General features: G+C 34.6%; 1 protein-coding gene across 3 annotated transcripts in view; it reads right to left on the bottom strand.

The window, feature by feature from the left end:
* Csmd3 (CUB and Sushi multiple domains 3) overlaps positions 1 to 21,277 on the bottom strand; it is a 1,262,970-nt gene that overhangs the window by 350,961 nt on the left and 890,732 nt on the right. For all 3 annotated transcript variants that reach the window (XM_029469819.2, XM_021183659.3, XM_029469820.2), the window contains one exon: positions 13,392 to 13,561. In XM_029469819.2, coding sequence (XP_029325679.1) covers positions 13,392 to 13,561 — 170 coding nt within the window. The remainder of the gene's footprint in view (positions 1 to 13,391; positions 13,562 to 21,277) is intronic.

The raw sequence follows: 21,277 nt of genomic DNA, 5'->3' as shown, positions 1-21,277 counted from the left end.
GAAACTGTCTTCAATGATTTCAAGGATGTATTACTGAAGAACAATGAAATAAGTGAGTTTCACGAACCAGAAAGGAAGACTCCACAGAAATGAAAGAATAATTCTTAAGTTCAAATAATTAGTAGACTTATTTTTTAGTCTCTAAAGATACACATAAACTACTATGTAACATGGTTTCTAAGGAAACAATATTTTTATGATACAAAATTAAAAAATTAAAATATCTGTTAAAGCTAGTTTACAAAGTTGGTTGGTAGGAATTTTGCTTGCTTGTTTCGTTATTTTCTCAGTTAATCAAATCTCAGGACAAATCCAGTAAAATTACAATTACCCTCAGCATAGTTCTCATAATTTAACCCTTTTTGTTGACTTCTTTTATTTCTTTTTTTTAATGTTCTTTTTTTTTATTGGGTATTTATTTCATTTACATTTCCAATGCTATCCCAAAAGTCCCCCACCCACTTCCTCACCCACTCCCCCACCCACTCCCTCACCCACTCACTCCCACTTCTTGGCCCTGGCTTTCTCCTGTACTGAGGTATATAAAGTTTGCACGACCAATGGGCCTCTCTTTCCACTGATGGCCAACTAGGCCATCTCCTGATTCATATGCAGCTAGAGACAGGAGCTCAGGGGGGGTAATGGTTAGTTCATATTGTTGTTCCACCTATAGGATTGCAGATCCCTTTAGCTCCTTGGGTACTTTCTCTAGCTCCTCCATTGGGGGCCCTGTGATCCATCCAATAGCTGACTGTGAGCATCCACTTCAGTGTTTGCTAGGCCCCGGCATAGCCTCACAAGAGACAGCTCTATCTGGGTTCTTTCAGCAAAATATTGCTAGTGTATGCAATGGTGTCAGCGTTTGGAAGCTGATTATGGGATGGATCCCCGGATATGGCAGTCTCTAGATGGTCCATCCTTTCATCTATTTCTTATATTTTAAAAATGTTAAATTACTGAAATGTAGCAGTCTTGAGCACCTTTTTATCCTAGCACTTGCAGCCATAGGCAGGCAGATCTCTGAGTTCTAGGCCACTTTGTTCTACACAGCCAGTTCAAGGACAGCCAGGGTTACACAGAGAAACTTTATCTCAGAAAACAAACCAAACAAACAAATTACTGAAATTAGGTATTTATTTTATATATTTGGAACCATATCTATATATACATATGCATGTGCATATATATATATGTGTGTGTGTGCGTGTGTGATAATGAATAGAAATAAAATAAGAATTTAAAAGCATACTAATTATAAATATTAGATAAAGGAGATAAATTGTGTGACAAAATAGATAAACTTTACATCCTTTGTTCTATCATTCCTGTTTTAGAAAATTTACTGTATTGCATTCCTATTTGTTTTTCCCTTAATGCCAATATTATGAAATATGAGCTTATTAGATATGTTTATGTATATGATATATTTCCTTGTGCTATATTGAAGTTTTAAAAAATGGCATAATATGGTAGTTTCAATGAGAAAGGCCGACAGTAGCTTGTTCCCCTGTGGGTGAAATTGTTGGTAAAAATGAGGAAATGTGGCCTTTTAGGAGGAGGTGTGTCATTGGAGGTGTATTTTGAGTTTTCAAATGATTCACACAGTTCACAGTTCCCCTATCTAATCTGTCTGCTTCACAGTTTGTCTGGAGATGAAAGCTTTCAGTTTCTGCTTCAAGCTATGGCTGCCACCCCACTGCCATGTTCCCTATCATAATGGTCACAGACTCTCCCTTTGAAGCTGTGTACCAAATAAACTCTTCTATAATTTGACTCAGTTATAATGTATTATCATAGCAATAACAAACTTACTAAGATAGCGTTGCAGAATGTATCATATAATTTAAATACTTGAATAGAGTTTTAATTTTATAATGATTGTTTACAAGTTTTGATATAAAGGTTATGGCAATTTTCAAAGATATTGTGAGATTTTCCTTATATTTCTGACTTAGTGAAAAATAGCATAAATGATCTATGAGGTCCACCATAAATACAAGGGGCTGGTACATTGCCCTGTTTCTGTTCTGTAAACAGGAGGAATGTTTTTGGATAAACAAGCTTAAAGGCATGTTTCAATATAACTGAAAAGCATATCTAAGGCAGTTTCTGTTTACCAGAAACTTCCTTTTATTTGCCCAAGAAGTCAAACAATTTGGGTGAGAACATTTAGTTCTCTGAAAATAAGAACAGCCTGTATAGGCTTAAAGTCCCCACCCTAGTGCAATATAAAATAAGCTTGCATTTCTATCTGAGGCCCCTCAAGAGAGAGCCTTCACAGTCTGGTCTCCAGTAAATCTTTCTGCCCATAGAGTGGTCTAGTTTGGTAGTTTTACTGTGCCCTTGCTTATAATACTTGCTTATCTGCAGATTTAAGATTTTCTCCAAATCTTAGCAATCTCTGGAGATTTGCATTTCTTAAATTTTAAGTGTCTATTTTTTCCCCTCAACTTAAATTGTCTAATTTTTCATAACTGTCCTAAATTAAATTATTCTGTTCTCATATAGAAGTTGAGGATGATTCTTTCCTTTCATCTTCAAATGCAATTTTGCTACGAACAGATGTAGTTGTATCTACTGACTACAGGGTTTTCATTTACTTTATTGATATTATAAATTTTAAAATTGTTGGTTTTTTCTGACAGAGAAGGCTCACCAATTATTCTGTGAAGATTCTTCAAAAATTGGGAAATTTCTTCAAATTTAAGGTTTCTGTTTGTGGGGCGTGTTGGTGCACGCCTTTAATCCCAGCACTTAGGAGGCAGAGGCAGGTAGATTTCTGAGTTCAAGGCCAGCCTGGTCTACAGAGTGAGTTCCAGGACAGCCAGGGCTATACAGAGAAACCCTGTCTCAAAAAACCAAAAAAAAAAAAAAAAAAAAAAAAGTTTCTGTTTAAAGTATTCATTCAACTGTAAACACGTTGCATGTGTTAACTAAAGTTTGGTTGTTATTCAGTTAATGAATTTACTGAAGAATGAATTTATGTATTTCTAGCTTTTGAAGGTTTTAGTTTTTTTAAATTTTGTTTTTGGTTTTTCTTGTTTGTTTTTGGGTTTGTTTTTGTTTTTGTTTTTGTTTTGATACAGAATCTCACTATATGCCGCCAACTGACAGCTCACTGTGGAGACCAAGTTGGCTTCAAAATCACAGATATCTGCCTCCCCTAGCCTCCTGTGTGCTAGAATAAACATGCATAACCCACTCAGATTTAGATATTAAATTTCTTTGCTGAAAACCTGGGCTTAAATGCTATTTTTAAAATGAGGCATATTTTAATTTCTATTATATACAAATGCAGCCTTTTAGAATCTTCAGGATATGTAACAAATTATGTTTTATCCACATTAATCTAATCTATCTCTACACAGAAGTCCTGAACTCTGTTGTAGGAAGGACATTTCTGCTCTCTGCACTTGTGGCTCTTGCACTCTGTAGCCTTCTATAAACTCTGTAGGCTCTTAGAGCTTATTTACATTTTAAAAATTCATAGAAGGCAACATGGAAGTAAGAGAGAGAAAATGAGGAAGAAGCCATCTGAAATTAAAGCCAGCAGTGTTGATGAATACCTATGAATAAGGAACAGTTGTCTCTATGTATTACAAAGAATGTCTGTCAGTACAGAGAACACATTGTGTTTTAGGTAATAGAATTATACAGAAGGCTTTGTAGAGAGATCTCCTGAAATTATTGGGACATAACTTGGACTGCCAGAGAACTCAAGTCTTACAAATACCTTTCCCTGTTACTTATCAGCAAGGGTTTATCTGTCATAAGCAAAACAATAACAACCCAGACAAAGTTGCTATTTAGTCTGAAATGTGTTATGTTTCATTGATTGATTTTTATAGAAATCAACGTTCAGTTTTTTATGGACAATAGTAACCAACAGTAACTGATTCCTAAAAACATGATGCTTACCCTAAAATATAAGTCTGTGAGTTTTCAATGATCAATATTTTCCTAGTCTCCTTCTGAATATATTACTTTAATTATGCCATGTGCTATATAGTTATATATACTATGTTTACAGCCATAAATTCTCAATCAGGTCATGTTCCTCAGAGGCTCTGAAAATCTTTTTAGTGGAAATGCTGTCAAGGTAGTCACAGATATTTTCCTTTAATATCACTACTTCTCACAAAATCTAATTTAGTTGATATATAAGGTATTACTATAGAATATAAATATTTGTTTCTTAGTTTTAAATTAACTCTCTCATAACATATAAAAACTCTCAAGAGTCAAAACTGTCAAATAAATTATTAAAAAAGATAAACACTTACACTTGTGTGATGGGGTAAGAGGATCAGAAATTTAAGCCCAACCTTGATGATTGCAGAGTTCAAAGCCTGGCTGACTAGATGTCCCAGCTTGTCCTGGCCTTATTGGGACTGGGCTGAGGTAAAACCCAGAGTTGGACAAAGACTAAAAACTGAATGACCCCTGGCCTTATAATCATATGATTTGTGCTTTGTTAAATGCAGTTTGTCTTCTCTTTAACTCTCTGTGCTTTATTAAGCACTGGAATTTTAACTCTTTCTTATTTTCTTTCTTTCTTTTTTATTAGATATTTACTTTATATACATTTCAAATGCTATCCTGAAAGTTCCCTATACCCTCCCTCCGCCCTGCTTAGTGAGGCAACCCAATCACAAAAGAAGTCATTAGATATGCACTCACTGATAAGTGGATATTAGCCCAGAAACATAGAACACCCAAGATACAATTTCCAAAACACAGGAAATTCAGGAAGAGGGAAGACCCATGGGGGAATACTTCATTCCTCCTTAGAATAGGGAACAAAATACCCATGAAAGGAGTTACAGAGACAAAGTTTGGAATTTAACTCTTTCTTACTATTCGTGCTAAGATAAGGACTGGAAACTGAAGTCTTTTTTATTATTTTATGCTTTAATAAGCACTGGAAACTTAACTCTTTCTTAGTATTCTGTGGTTAAATAAGCACTGGGAACTTAATATGCAATGCTTTAAAAAAAGTGCTGGTTTTATACTCTGTATCTTTCTTATTGTTTGTGTTTAAATAAGTGCTGATTTCTGGAGAATAACATATCCTGTTTACCAGCAGGGATTAAGTAAAGGAGTTGTTGCTAGTGCTCCTTTCTCTGGTGAGTCAATCAAGAGTTTCTTGTTGGCCAAGGGAAGAGGTTCTTAACTCTTTTTTAAAGAGAAAAGAACAATGAGAACTCACTCACACAGATAACATATGCACCAGGTCAAGCAGAAATAGCTACACTACCTTTCTTTATTGCTTTCAGCTTTTTATAGCTTTTAGACAAGTTTTCTGTGTAATAAAGAATTACTTCATATGTAAAATATTAACATAAAACAGAAGTTTACAGAAGGATATCAACAACAAGTTCAAAGCAGTGCTTCATTCTGTGAGCTCATAATGAGGTCAAATCAACAATTTTTACATGGCCTTAATTTTAGCATAGTACAAACCTGTAGCTTCAACCTTGGATCTGATATATAATGAATGTTTTTCCTTGATCACAACTTGGTCTCTAGACTCTTTCTCTTTTTAGTGCAATTGTGGAAGCTCCTTGTATTCCTTATTCCTTAAGTCTTTACTTCCTATTGATGAGGAGTAGGTACATTCTATTTTGATTCTAACTCTTTACATCTTTCTAGCAAAACCACTAAAACCATCTCTTAAAACTTTTATTTGAATCAAAGCATGAATACTATAAAATCATTAATTCACCTAAACAGCATTAATTCATAAAAGTTAATCTTTATATTGATCTGTAATAAGTCCTGCTAATGCCCAGAAATCCATAGGCTATTATAGTGATAGGAGAGGTATATTTGGTGCATGAAGCAATACTGAGATTAGGCCTCTTGGGAACTTGCCTCTGTAAGTTCACATATCAAAGCCATGTAAAAACACTGGGCTACCTCCAGGAAGATCACCTGCTAGTCTTCGCAATTTCTAGATGGCTCCAGACACATCATTATTTTATTAACAATTAGCCCAACATTGGCTGAATATTTATTCTATGTTATATATTTATATAACATATTATATTTATAATATAATTTTTTTCTTAATTTCAATCAAGAAATATAGCTTCCTTTCAGAAAATAAATTTTAAGATGTTTTTTCAAAACATATTTTACAATATAATATTTAATAAATAAGGGAAAGAAAGGGATTTTGGAGTAAGATTATATTAGTTTCAGTTGACTGTATTGAACAGTAACAAAACCTCACAAGCTACTCTTTACTTAGGAATATAGAATCAAAAAGTAGGGAAAAAAATGGGGTTAAAATATCATGGCGTTAAGCATGATATTCCAGGTATGAAATTTTACTAGTATTCATATATCCACTAAATCAACTTGAAAGGGGATTCTTGGATTAGAAAAATTTGTTTATTAAAGAACATTATAGTAATCAGGTAATCATGTTGATCTTGCAAATAAAAGTGTTTAAATATTTTAGCCTATATTTCTATGAAAGAATAAGGACAAGAAGAAGGCAAAGCTGAGCTACCAAAGACAAACTGATGTTAAACTAAGCATGGAGGCATGCATACAACTAAGAAAGCTAACCAAAATGATTGTGCCCTTTACTCAAACGGAAATACATGTTTTTAAAAGAGATGATTAAATTACATCTGATGAGAAAGAACCAGATAGAACATTCCTTTCAGACTGTTACCCTGTGTTCCTATTTTAAATACAATAAGATCTTCAAGTGTGTATTTTGTTTAATATAGCCTATTCATAAAAACTAGTATAATTTCTCATACATTGTTTCAAGAATACTATCTAATAAATTTAAGTTTATGGAATTCATTGTCCAGACTTTCATTTGCTTTATAAAACAAATCCAGTTCATTTGTTGTATTATACAAGAAATAACTAGACCTTGATCTCATTTTGTTTCAATACTCAATCTAGTCAGTGCCTGAAATCAGTCGATGTATGCAGAACCCCTTCATGAGTCAGGTCAAGCTTCATTATGACAGCCTGCTCAATATCCCTCAAAGCTCTTTCTGTGAGTTACCAGATGCCTTTAGTATTAGAAGAGCTCTGCTTTCATTTTTAAGAATTATAAATTTATATATTTTCTTTAAATTTTATGTGCTTTCATGTGCACCATTGTATGCTTGATGTCCATAGAGGTCAGAAGAGGGTGTCTGTAACTTTTAAACAGGAATCAAAGGTTGTGGTGAGCCACAATGTGGATGCTGTGTCTTCTGAAAAAAGACAACAAATACACTTGACTGCAAAGTGATCTCTTCGGCCCATATTTTTAAGAATATAGGAAGTTAGGGTTCATATGAATCAAAGAATCAAAAGTAAATGTAAAAGGGTAAAAGGCAGAAGATCAGGCGTGTACCCTTAAATCACCTTTGGAACCTCCAAGTGTCTTGTTTGGCTGAAACTATGGTCATTTTCTTTACTAAGGGATTTGAAAATGTAAACACATTCTACAAATATGGTGAATTAGTTGTCAAAGTATAAATATAAATGGAAGAATAATTTTCCAATGGTTATCTATCCAAAGTCTAATGTTTTCCCAAAGATAGTATAAAACTGAATAGGGATGCAATTCTGTTTAAATTCAGTTATTTAGCTCAATGATATAAAGAATTATGCTCCAGTAAGAAAACTAGAGCACAATGAAGGATTTACAATTTAACAGTTCTGATGATAGAACAGGGTAAAGTTTCAATGGATCCTTATATTGTATAACTTGTTATGGGTTACTTTATCTTCCAACCAACATGAAATGAGAGTGACTATGGTATTCATTAGGTCTAGTGTGTTGGCATTACCAAGGCATTTTGAGTCCTTTTGAATGAACATATAGTAAAAGATTATTAGTGAATAGCCTGCAAAATTGGCAATTATGTGTGATGAACCAAAGGGGCACTTATGGCCAGTAAAATGTTATACAACCAGCTTTCAAATTTGGGGATTGTGTCCAAGTTACACCCAATTATAAGTTTTTAAAGTAGTTCTTGTTGTTTTTAAAAGTTTAACAAACTTTCCTGGAAAGGGTTAGATAAATATTTAAGGCCTTTTGAGCCCTTAGTGTCCTTAGTACCTCTTGCTCACTCTTGTTCTTGTAGCAAAAGAAGCAGATAATATGTAAATGAGTGAATATGGCTTTCTTCTAACAATATTTTATTTACAAAACCAGATGCCAGCTACAGCTATGGGACATCCTTGTAGTCCCAGCCATTCAGGGGTCTAAGGCAAGTAGATCACTTGAGCTCAAGAGTTCAAGGCCATTCTAGGCAAAAATAAGGAGCCTCCAGACCCCTCATCTCTTTCAAAAAATTAAACCTGCCCCCACAACTGGGATTGTGGCATTAATCCTACAAGAGATGAATTTTAAAAGCCTCAAAGCATATATTAATGAAGATATTCAATGTCTAGAGAAATCCATCTCCCATTTAGAAACTAATGTTGATTCCCTGGCAGAGGTTGTGTTACAGAATAGTAGGAGCTAGATTTGGTATTTTTACAACTGGGAAGGCTATGTGCAGCATTACAGGAGGAATGCTGTTTCTATGTAAATCACTTCAGGGTGATTAGAGTGTTCCTAGCCAAAGTGTGAGAACGTTTAGGGTGACATCAAAGAGAATGAGAAAATTCCAAAGGTTGGTATCACTCTCTTTTTGATGTCTCCCGTTGGTTAATCATCCTCATATCCACCTTGTTAAGACCCTTAATTGTTTTTTTGTTTTTTTGTTTGTTTGTTTGTTTTGCTATTGTTGACCTTTGGACCCTACATATTGAACAAGCATATAGCTTTCATAAAGGAGAGAAAAGGAGCAGTACAACTGATGGTCCTGTGCTAACAATATGAGACCCTGAGAGCAGGACCTGAAGAACATGAGTTAGTTACCCAATACCCTTGAGCGTAGCTCCAGGATTGGAGCTTATACAAGAAAAAGGTGGAAATGAGGGATCCTAAGGGCTTTTCTAGTCCCACACCCTTCTTACAGCTTCCCCCTCCTGTCTGGGGTCAAGGCTAGGCCAAGTTCCATTCTCAACCCACAGGAATATTCTTGAGTAAAAAATTCTCAGAAAAACCGCAGAATATACTGACTGATAGTCACCTGACCTTCTGGAAAGTCCTACATAGAGTTCAAATGGGTGTCATGCTTGCTAGCCAGTAGATTTGAAGGTCAATATGCTTAGCCAATAAGTTTGAACGGTAACCTTGCTGATGTAACCTGTGCCCCTAAAAAGTATGAAAACTGCTTATAATAGCCATTGGCAGTGGGGAGGGTGGAGGGAGGGGGGTTGTCACCTTCTAGTCACTTGCCTTGAGGGACTAATTGAAGGTTGATCCTGATGCCAGAAAATAAACATTTTCCTTTTGCATTGATCTGCATCTTGGTGTCTCCCTCGGGGGTGTCCCTTAGTATGTACCACTGTCTTACAAAACATTTGTAAATTAAACTGATACTGACCAACATCTTTTCTCCCTACTGACTAGTTAGTTATCCTACTACTAAAGAGATTGTCTGTAGACCACTATAGAAAACATTTACATAGAAACATTTACTATAGAAGTCATTTACAGTCTTATTCACCTGTGAATTCTCTGAGGAATAGTTGCTGATGCAAGATAGTTTCACAGTTTCAAAAGTAAGCCTATCTTGGGAGTATCCAACTGCTTTCATATTGGATTTGAGATTTACTCTACAGGAACAAATGCATGCTGTTACTGCAAATATGCCCTAGAACCCATATGTTGTAGTTCTTAGATCTATGGGTGAAAGCACTTTTATTTTGTTAGATTGACATAGAATCAAACTGTTTTTTAAGTTGATATTGTGAATACCATTGAAGAGTGTGTGTGGAGTATTCAAAAACAAGTGTGGCATGTGTCTTGCAACCCCTCCCTAAGATTCAGGACTGATAGTGGTAGAGTGGGCAGTATGATTATAAGACCCAGAGGTCACAGAGCACCTGACTGAAACAATGGCTTCAGGGCATGACAGAACCAGTGCACTCGTGAAATGACAGCAGCTGTACAAGACCTAACATTCAGAAATGCAGATTAGAGTGGTTTACAAGGCTTTAGCTTAGAAACTCCTGGCAGTTGATGGTATCTGAACTAGGAGGATTCAGTTTTCTTTTCTTTTTTCTTTTTTTTTTCCTTCAGTTTTCTTTAAGGGTATGACTATTAGTAGGTTAAATATATTCCCAACCAATGAATACATAATCTACATAAAGGAAAATCAGTGAATTATTTTAAAAAATAGAAAAAGAAGAGGAAAGCAGTTTTGTAGGGTATGGGAGAAACGGAATGGATTGGTACAAAATTGAAAGGAAGTATGTGATCAAAATACTTTGTGTGATATTCTCAAAAAATAATAAAAACACTATATTTGTAAAAGTAAAGGATATCTAAGTTATTGATGAAGACATAGGCATTCATTCACCTTTGTCATCTATACACATATCCATCTTTGTGGGTCAATACACACACACATATGTATAAAATATATACCACACACACACAAACACACACAAAGTAAAAGACAGCTGAGCATAGTGGCACAGACTGTTAATATCAGCCTAAAGACAGGTAGATTTTTGTGAGTTTGAGGCAAACTGGGTCTACATTTTAATTTCCAGGGCAGCCAGAGATACAGAAAGCCCCTATTTAAAAGAAATAAAATAAAAGAGAGCAAGAAATTTATCAGGCATTTCAGTTGTTTGTGATTGGCAAGCATGGAGCCATTCCTGCTAATCTTTTTACTACATTTTTAAGGAAGTCCCAATCATTAGCTTAGTTTACATTTTGTGTAAGAAATGAGATATATATTACCATTTAGGCTATGATAAATAAAAAATAAAATAGAATAAAAGATTTCCTCACAATCTCTGCTAGACACTTTAAACAAACTTATTAAAGATCCTGTGAAAATAGAAACAAATGTAAAGAGAGAAATAGTATTTCCAGTTGTTATTCTGCCCTCAGATGATGCATATTCAGTTTTAGTTGCTTAAACCTTAGTATACTAAACACTTCATATGAAAGTTAATGGTAATACATTATCTGTTAGGCCAGTGAAGGCAAGGAAAGAAGCTATCAGTAGTCCTGCCATAGCCTATGACTACTGAGAACAAATAGCTGAGTGTATTCCAGTCAGATCCAAAGCAATTAATTAAGGGGAGAACAAAGAAGTTAGTTTTTCATTTAGGTTTCTAAGACAGAACTTTCCATTTAAACCAACTGAGTTGTGTGATGATAATATTCTAATAATTAGAAAAGAGATAAGATATTTTCCTGGGGCAGGACAATGGTGGCGCTTGCCTTTAATTCCAGCACTTGGGAGGCAGAGGCAGAGGCAGAGGCAGGCAGATTTCAGAGTTCGAGGCCAGCCTGGTCTCCAGAGTGAGTTGCAGGACAGCCAGGACAGCCAGGGCTACACAGAGAAACCCTGTCTCGAAAAAACAACAACAACAACAAAAAATTAAAAAAAAAAAAGATATTTTCCTGGAATTTCCAGGAGGGCAGCTTAAAACATTGGCATGTTCCATAATATAGGTAGGAAAGTAACATTTATAAATGACTAATGAAACAACTGGTCATGAGTCATTCATATGACATCTGGTATAACTCATTGTCATATACTGAACAGACAAAAAATATTCATTAAGTAGATACTAGAAAATAATATATTGCCAAGAACTTGTAGATATAAATTAGATGTACATTTGGAAAAGTAGGAATATTAGTGATGCAACTGCACTGCTGCCCAGACCTCAACGTTAAATGTGAGCTTAGTAGCTACATCACGATGGAGCCTGAAGCTTTCTGTATCCTCCATCTCTCTTCACCCCAACCATCCTCTCATGTATTCATTCAATACTGATCTCTTGATTTGAAAATCATATACGTCAGAAATATTTTCATTTTTTCCATATTATTTTCATTGATTATTTTGGAATTTTGCATAGTGAACCCCGAACACACTTATTCTCAGTCCTCCTAGTCTAGCCCCTGACTCTTGTGACCTCCTTTCCCTCAACCATCACCCCATAAGCCCCTAGATTGAGAAAGAGAATAAAACAAAAAAAGAATAATTTGCATTGCCCATAGTAACACTGGAATGTGGTCAAACTCCTGGTGGCATGCCCAATGTATTGAAAACTGAGTCACGCTGCACCAGCATCTCCACCAGAAGCCATCAATTGAATATTCTGCTTTTAAAAGGCATCATTATTACATACAATACATTTTGTCCGAATAAGAAGTTTCATCTGGTATGCACAAGAGATGGATACACTGAAGTTCCATAAAAGGACATGAGGGAATTATTTAAGAAACAGGTAAACAAGATTGGTAGGTGCCAGGGAGGATTTCTTGACATTTACCTTAGAATTACAATATTAGTGATGATTATGAGTTATATAGCTTAGGGGCTCGGTTTACATATCTCTCTTATGCTTTAATGTATTTTTCCACTGGCTTAAAATAAATCACTACCTCAATTTTATGTGAAAGCATTCAGATAATAGTCACAGCTTTAACAAAAACCTTCCAATGCTATCGACATGGAATATAACTTTTTTTTTCAAAATTTGTAAAAATAGAAAAATTGTTAATTTTTTCTTACTTAAGAAAATGTTGAGGACTAAAAAACTAGGAACAGTTCTTTAAAATATTTCAAAATAATCTAACAGAAATAGCTATTTTTAATCTGGTTATATTTTGTTATAAACTATATTTATGAAAACATTTGTACTGTAGAAACAAATCAGTAGCTATTTAAGTATTTACTTGAAAGACATTTACCATATATATTCTTTTAAAGGATGTTTCATTGTATTAATATTTTATGTAGTCAATTTATCACTAAACATAAAAAGTATTTTTTCTAAGTTTATAGACACTGATTTGCTAGATTTAAATAGTTGTGTAACTTTTGTGTAACTGTGGCTTGTATCATAATTTTAAAAGTTCTCTTATAGTAATAAAGAATAGTTTTGCATAGTAGATATCTGAGTTAGAACACAAACCATCATTTATTAACAATACCAAAGCTTATGTTATAAAACAAGTTATCATTATAATTTATAATTTGTCTTAATAAAATGGCCAGTCATATATTAGTTTTAAAATACCAAATTTTTATTCAATGAGGTATTTTGCATAAAAGTTTCATTATCTTAGTTATTGTCAAACAAATACTTAAATATAAAATCTGTGATTTTTTTTAATTATAAAAAAGCATTAGAAACAAAATAGTATTTCAAATGAAAGATCACTGGGAATGTTATGTTTGAAAGAGTAAATGAACCTACATTTTATTACATGTACAATTTAATGTAAACCTATTTAGGAAAGTGTAATTAATGATCAAACTATATCACTGTGGTCCACTTACCTTAAGAACATCCCCTTGAGCTAAATGAAACGTTCTGGCTGAAATATTGATGCCTTTTCCTGCTTGGACCTGAAGGCTGTAAATGCATTCGTGGTTGTTTTCATAGTTCAATGGGTAATTTGGAGAGAGGAGAATTCCCTCGTTATTTGTTGCAGATGCACCACATTCAGCTGTAGGTAAAACAGAATATTGAAGCACAGTTTAACAGAAGGCATTACTGTTGCCAAATAATCTTGTTTATGGAGTGTAAATGCTCTTTGTTTTACCCAGATCCCAGTTTTATTGTTTCTCAAATGACTAGGGGTAAGACAGAACTATTGCTCTGGAGAGGACACACCTACCTGTGAGAATTTATAATAGATTTTACAAGATATTAGCATATGAAAGACTGTAAAATGCAAGGTAACTCAAAGATATCATGTAGATAGGTGTGTTTATGATAAATGTGCTACACTGATATTTTTATGTAGATTTAACTATTAATGTTAATTTTTTAAAATTATTTGCTCTTAAAGGTTTTGAATGAATCTATTCTCCCAATATCTTACATTCCTCTCATTCAAGAAATTTAGTATCTGTATTTTTAAAAAGTACTGTAAATACTTAAATACTGTATTTTAAAAAATGATATGATAGTTAAAATCTACCAACTCGTAGTATACGACATTTAGTAGGTTTGAGCCAAACAACTTTTCTCAACTTAAGGCATTTCACAAAACTGTATACAGAATTCTTAGTCCTGTAGGCTAGCTGGTACATGCTCTGGGTGCTAAATTTTAGGAAGTATGGAACTAAGATTCCTCAGTACATTAAACTAGGGAACTTGCAGTAATATTACAGGATCAAATAAGTCTATGCTTTAAAAATAAACTTTAGAAATCTTTGCCTTTGGGTTTTCTACATTATCTAATTATTGACTTCATTATCATACCTTAGGGTGGATTTGAATGTTCAAAGGTTTTAGCTAAAGAGGCAAAAACAACCCAGGAAGCCATTATTTTGTAGAAATAAGATCTTAAAACAATGTTTTCTGTGGTCAGTATAAGATGAAGACAAGGTGAAAGATAATGAATTGCTTCATATTTAAATGTTTTCACATTTAAAATTTAAATTAAAAATCCACATTAATGAAGAACTTTAACTGTGAAGAGGACAAAGAAGAAGGAGGAGAAGGAGGAAGAGGAGGAGGAGAAGGAGGAAGAGGAAGAGGAAGAAGAAGAAGAAGAAGAAGAAGAAGAAGAAGAAGAAGAAGAAGAAGAAGAAGAGGAAGAGGAAGAGGAAGAAGAGGAAGAAGAAGAAGAGTAAAACTAACAATGTGTAGAATAATAAAAATGAACATCACATTGAGTGTTTACAATCAACCAGCCAAGAGGAGAGGCTGCATCGTTACATTTTTGCAATGTGCTCAAAGCTAGAGACAGAAAAACTGTTCCCTATATTGTTTGTAATGATTTTTATTGTAATGATGTGTAAATGCATTCAAAGGGTAAGACATCTGTGTGTTTTCAGTTCTATACATCCCTAGTAGCCCAATGAGTTTATGGATGATAAGATGACAAATCCAAACTTGAAGACAACATGGGTGCAAAATAGTTAGATCTCTTTCTTTCTTTCTTTCTTTCTTTCTTTCTTTCTTTCTTTCTTTCTTTCTTTCTTTCTTTCTTTCTTTCTTTCTTTCTTTTTTCCTGAAATAGATCATTGTTAGCAGTGCATTTCAGGAAAGACCTCTTTCACAACTCTAGTTTCTTAAGTAGAAATTTGTTCTACATCATAAAGGCCATTCTGAACTACGAAGACCATGAATCTGTAGAGCACCACATAAAGTCATGCATCCTTCTTGAAGAGAAGAATCATTGGCCATTTAAACTACTTCATTTTTTTTATCTAACTTATGGGAACCTTTAAGTGCATATGAAGATATAATGTGTAGGTGTGAGCATGAATGTGTGTGCGTGTGTGTGTGTGTGTGTGTTAGATGATCTGCAGCACATATCATATCTAGGAGCATAAATTATGAAGATAGTTTAGATGCAAATAATGTTACTGTTATTTAGTACCCAAATTTTAGACTCTAATGACTTGGATTCAAAATTAGTCCCATTTTGCCCTATTTATAATGCTTAGATATAAAATTAATTAATACCATTATTTTTTTACTTTTATAGTAATAATAATATCATTTTTCATAAGAATACTTTGTATTTGCATCAATGTACAAGTTATATTATATATAAATATAAATCTCTATATACTGATATATATTATACTAAATATTTCGTGCTTTTTAGGAACACAAAAGTCTAATAAACTAATATGAACATTTTAAGTATAAAAACTATATATGTGGCTTAGCAACACCTTCATTAGAAAAATAAAATAATGGAGTTTGCTATATGTTTTTCTCATCCAGAATTAAAGAATTATGTCAAAGTAGAGAAGCATTTTTATTTCTAAATTCAAACCATTTTTCTTACTGCTAAATGAAGGATGAATTATAAAGATTCCTTTCTCTAATGAGCACTTAAAACTGACACTTTAAAAAGCCGGGCGTGGTGGCACACGCCTTTAATCCCAGCACTCCGGAGGCAGAGGCAGGCGGATTTCTGAGTTCGAGGCCAGCCTGGTCTACAAAGTGAGTTCCAGGACAGCCAGGGCTATATAGAGAAACCCTGTCTCAAAAAAAGAAAAAAAACAAAAACAAAAACAAAAACAAAAACTGACACTTTAAATTGAAAAATTTAAAATAGAAATGGCTTAATTTGGTGAATATTATGGAAATATTATTCGAAATAAAGAACCTCTGGTGGAATCACCATGCCTGACTTAAAACTGTACTATAGAGCAACTGTGATAAAAACTGCATGGTACTGGTAAAGCGACAGACAAGTAGACCAATAGAAGAGAATTGAAGACCCAGAAATGAACCCAAACACCTATGGTCACTTGATCTTTGATAAGAGAGCTAAAACCATCCAGTGGAAAAAAGACAGCATTTTCCACAAATGGTGCTGGCACAACTGGCTGTTATGATGTAGAAGAATGCGAATTGATCCATTCCTATCTCCTTGTACTAAGGTCAAATCTAAGTGGATTAAGGAACTCCACATAAAACCAGAGATAGAGGAGAAAGTAGGGAAAAGCCTCGAAGATATGGGTACAGGGGAAAAATTCCTGAATAGAACAGCAATGGCTTGTGCTAAAAGATCAAGAATCAACAAATGGGACCTCATAAAATTGCAAAGCTTCTGCAAAGCAAAAGACATCGTCAATAAGACAAAAGGCCACCAACAGATTGGGAAAGGATCTTTACCTATCCTAAATCAGATAGGGGACTAATATCCAATATCCAATATCTAATATCCAATATATATATATATATTGGATATATTGGATATATTGGATATATATATATATATATATATATATATATATATATATATATAACTCAAGAAGATGGACTCCAGAAAATCAAATAACCCCATTAAAAATGGGATTCAGAGCTAAACAAAGAATTCTCATCTGAGGAATACCGAATGGCTGAGAAGCACCTGAAAAAATGTTCAAAATCCTTATTCATCAGGGTAATACAAATAAAAACAACCCTGAGATTCCACCTCACACCAGTCAGAATGGTTAAGATCAAAAATTCAGGTGACAGCAGATGCTGGCAAGGATATTGAGAAAGAGGAACACTCCTCCATTGTTGGTGGGATTGCAAGCTTGTACAACCACTCTGGAAATCAGTCTGGCGGTTCCTCAGAAAATTGGACATAGTACTACCGGAGGATCCAGCAATACCTCTCCTGGGCATATATCCAGAAGATGTTCCAATTGGTAAGAAGGACACATGCTCCACTATGTTCATAGCAGCCTTATTTATAATAGCCAGAAGCTAGAAAGAACCCAGATGCCCCTCAACAGAGGAATGGATACAGAAAATGTGGTACATTTACACAATGGAGTACTACTCAGCTATTAAAAAGAATGAATTTATGAAATTCCTAGGCAAATGGATGGACCTGGAGGGCATCATCCTGAGTGAGGTAACCCAATCACAAAAGAACTCACACAATATGTACTGACTGATAAGTAGATATTAGCCCAGAAACTTAGAATACACAAGATATAAGATACAATTTGCTAAACACATGAAACTAAAGAAGAACAAAGACCAAAGTGTGGACACTGCCCCTTCTTAGAATTGGGAACAAAACACCCATGGAAAGAGTTGCAGAGACAAAGTTTGGAGCAGAGACAAAAGGATGGACCATCTAGAGAACGCCATACCCGGGTATCCATCCCATAATCAGCCTCCAAACGCTGACACCATTGCAAACACTAGCAAGATTTTGCTGAAAGGACCCAGACAGAGCTGTCTCTTGTGAGACTATGCCGGTGCCTAACAAACACAGACGTGGATACTCACAGTCAGCTATTGGATGGATCACAGGGCCCGCAAGGGCTAGAGAAAGTAACCAAGGAGCTGGGGGGATCTGCAACCCTATAGGTGGAACAACAATATGAACTAACCAGTATCCCCCCTGAGCTCGTGTCTCTAGCTGCATATGTATCAGACGATGGCCTAGTTGGCCATCAGTGGAAAGAGAGGCCCATTGGTCTTGCAAACTTTATATGCCTCAGTACAGGGGAACACCAGGGTCAAGAAGTGGGAGTGGATGGGTGGGGGAGTTGGTGGGGAGCGTGTGGGGGACTTTTGGGATAGCATTGGAAATGTAAATGAAATAAATACCTAATAAAACAAATAAATTAAAAAAAAGATATATAAACAGTTTTTTGTTGACCTTCATAGAATATACAATTCTTATTCTAAACAGTGTAACTGTTGATGATTTCTTTAGGACAAACATCTCTCATAATACAGCATATTTTACTTCCCCATACAGATTTAGAAATACAGTAGAGTTGCTGAACATAAACCTAACATGGTGATAAATATAGCTCAAGCCGGAATGGTGTAGAAGAGATATATGTGCTGACATCTGGTGATAAGAGTGGCTGCTGGAGTGATAAGCTCCCTAAGCAGTGAATCTCATAGAACTTCGATTTTTCTTGCTTACAGAAAAGCAGGCAAACCCTTGCATCATTAATCTCCATTACAGTGGTAGGAAAATCAGGGCGCGACCTATTTGGTATACACAGTCACATATTTTCAGGTGAATTAGCAAAATGGTTTTTGACAATTTGGCTGCAAATATTGAAAAAAAGTATGCAATCTTTTTTTAAAAGAAAAGCTATGTATTTATTTTATGAGTATACTGTAGCTGTACAAATGGTTGTGAGCCTTCATGTGGTTGATAGGAATTGAATTTTAGAACCTCTGCTCCCTCTGGTCAATCTTGCTCACTCCAGTCGGCCCTGCTCGCTCAGTCCCTGCTTGCTCTGGCTCAAATATTTATTTATTACTACAAATAAGTACACTGTAGCTGTCTTTAACACACCAGAAGAGGGTGTCAGATCTCATTATGGATGGTTGTGAGCCACCAAGTGGTTGTTGGGATTTACACTCAGGACCTTTGGAAGAACAGTCTTACCAGCTGAACCACCTAGCCAGCCCAAAACACCTGTAATCTTAAAAGATATTTTAAGAAAATTTTGTTATATATGGTAGCCATTCTGTATAAGATACATAACAATTTCTCAGATATTTTTTAGAGAGGTACCTACTGAATTGAAAATTGTATTATTATCAATCTTTTTTTTTTTTTTTTATTGTATGTAAGTACACTGTAGCTGTCTTCAGACACTCCAGAAGAGGGCGTCAGATCTTGTTATGGATGGTTGTGAGCCACCATGGTGTTGCCGAGATTTGAACTCAGGACTTTCAGAAGAGCAGTCAGTGCTCTTAACTGCTGAGCTATCTCTCCAGGCCCAATCATTCTTAAGGAATATTTCCAATATGCTTTTTACGTACAGCTGTATTAATATTGCATTTGTTTATCAAAACCTTTTAGGCAATTATAAAATTTTCCTTCAAGTATTTTAATCTTTAGATTCTTAGTTACATGTAGAATGCAGAGATGCATATTAACTCTTTACGTCTCTAAAGATAATGTGAGAATCTTATTTTTTTCCTTTTATATAGTTTAGTCTCTTATTGTTATACAGGCAACAATGTGACTTAATCTATACAACTGCAAACATATATGTTTGAAACTGTGTTGTATATGTGTGTGCATGTGTATCTTTGTTTATCAATAAATCATGAAGCTTTAAATATATCTTGTTATGCTATAAGACTCTCTTATAATATATTTTGACTATATTTCTCATTTCCTTCTTACTCTTCAAAATTTGACTTCTACCTCCTCAGCTCCTTTCAGTCTTGTGTCTTTTTTGTTTTAACTACCTAGTCCAAATTATGCTCCTTGTATTTATTCATGAGTTTTGAACAATTAAAAAAGGATTTTAAAATAATTTACATAAATCACTTTGACATTTTTAAGATTTTCTCCTTAAAAATCAAATTCATAGCCGGGCAGGTGGCGCACGCCTTTAATCCCAGCACTTGGGAGACAGAAGCAGGAGGATTTCTGAGTTCGAGGCCAGCCTGGTCTACAGAGTGAGTTCCAGGACAGCCAGGGCTACACAGAGAAACCCTGTCTCGAAAAACCAAAAAAAAAAAAAAAAAATCAAATTCATTGATAATAATACTCAGTGCTATCATGTACTTTTTGTGAACTGCACAAGGCCATTCATTCAAAACGTTATCCCTCCTTCCATAAGAACTTAGCACTCTCTTTGTTGACTTAACATGAAATATTACTAACAGCATTATCTATGACCATAGATACTGTCTAAAAGGCCAAGATAAGAGAAAACAATTATCAATAACTATAGATATGTGGCTAGACATATTAAGTCTTGGGATTAATCTTTGTTAGGAACTCTAGAGAAAAATATATACACACTTCCTAGTATGTATACTAATATGTAGTTTGAAGTGTGACACGTTTCTGTAATGATCTGGGCTGATAGAAATGGGTAGAGTACATATTTTAGGGTCACAAACATGGTCAAGCCTGACCACATAAGTTCAGTCCCTCAGACACCAAATGAAAGAAGAGGACTGACTCTTGCAGATTGTTCTCTGTTCTTCACATGCCATTGCACATGCTTGTTCATATATGCATAATAAATAAATGTGATGAATTTTTAAAGAAAGGATATATTTTATAGGCATAGTAAAAACAGGGAAGTTATTTTGGTTGCACATTTTTGATGTGAGTCCAAGAAAAGGGTACAAAGACCATCAAAATTTATGCAGAGAAATTTTCAGAAAGAATTACTATGGGCAATAAAATATAAAATAGCAAATCTGGATGGAATAGTTAAGATAGGTGGCAGCTGACATACCATTCTAAAGCATTTGAATGTTTTCTAATGGGGTTAAGGTAGATCTTTAATCACAGAGTATTTTTTTTAAACATGGAGTATTAAAACAGAAAAAAAAAAGGTAAAAGCAAGTATCACTTTGAGAAATCCATTCAACAGCTCTGTGTGGGAATGGACTGTGGTCTTGGATGTCCCATGGGTAGAAAAACCTAGAGATTTTGGGAGGGAATCAGGTAAGAGATGGTGAGAACTTGAATTACAGTTCAGGAGAAAGAGAGCATGAGAAAATAGAAGCTTCAGAATTTGAAGAATAATTGATGTGGACAGGAGAAAGAAAGTCAGCGAGGATGTTGAGAAGGATTGGTTTTGAATAAATACTGAACACAAAACTCTTATATGTATTGTATGTGAGGTGGAGAAGTTTGTCAAAAAGCTATGGATGGACATAAGAAGTTGATAGTTCTGGCAATAGACAAAACATTTTATGGATACTGATTGAAAAGACAGGAAAACTTAAAAAATATAATTCTTCA

This window comes from Mus caroli, unplaced genomic scaffold (genome assembly GCF_978045245.1).
Source record: "Mus caroli unplaced genomic scaffold, Mus_caroli_1 scaffold_16, whole genome shotgun sequence".
NCBI lineage: Eukaryota > Metazoa > Chordata > Mammalia > Rodentia > Muridae > Mus > Mus caroli.
The sequence above is the reverse complement of the archived record's forward strand: the minus strand, read 5'-3'. Positions and strand labels throughout refer to the sequence as shown.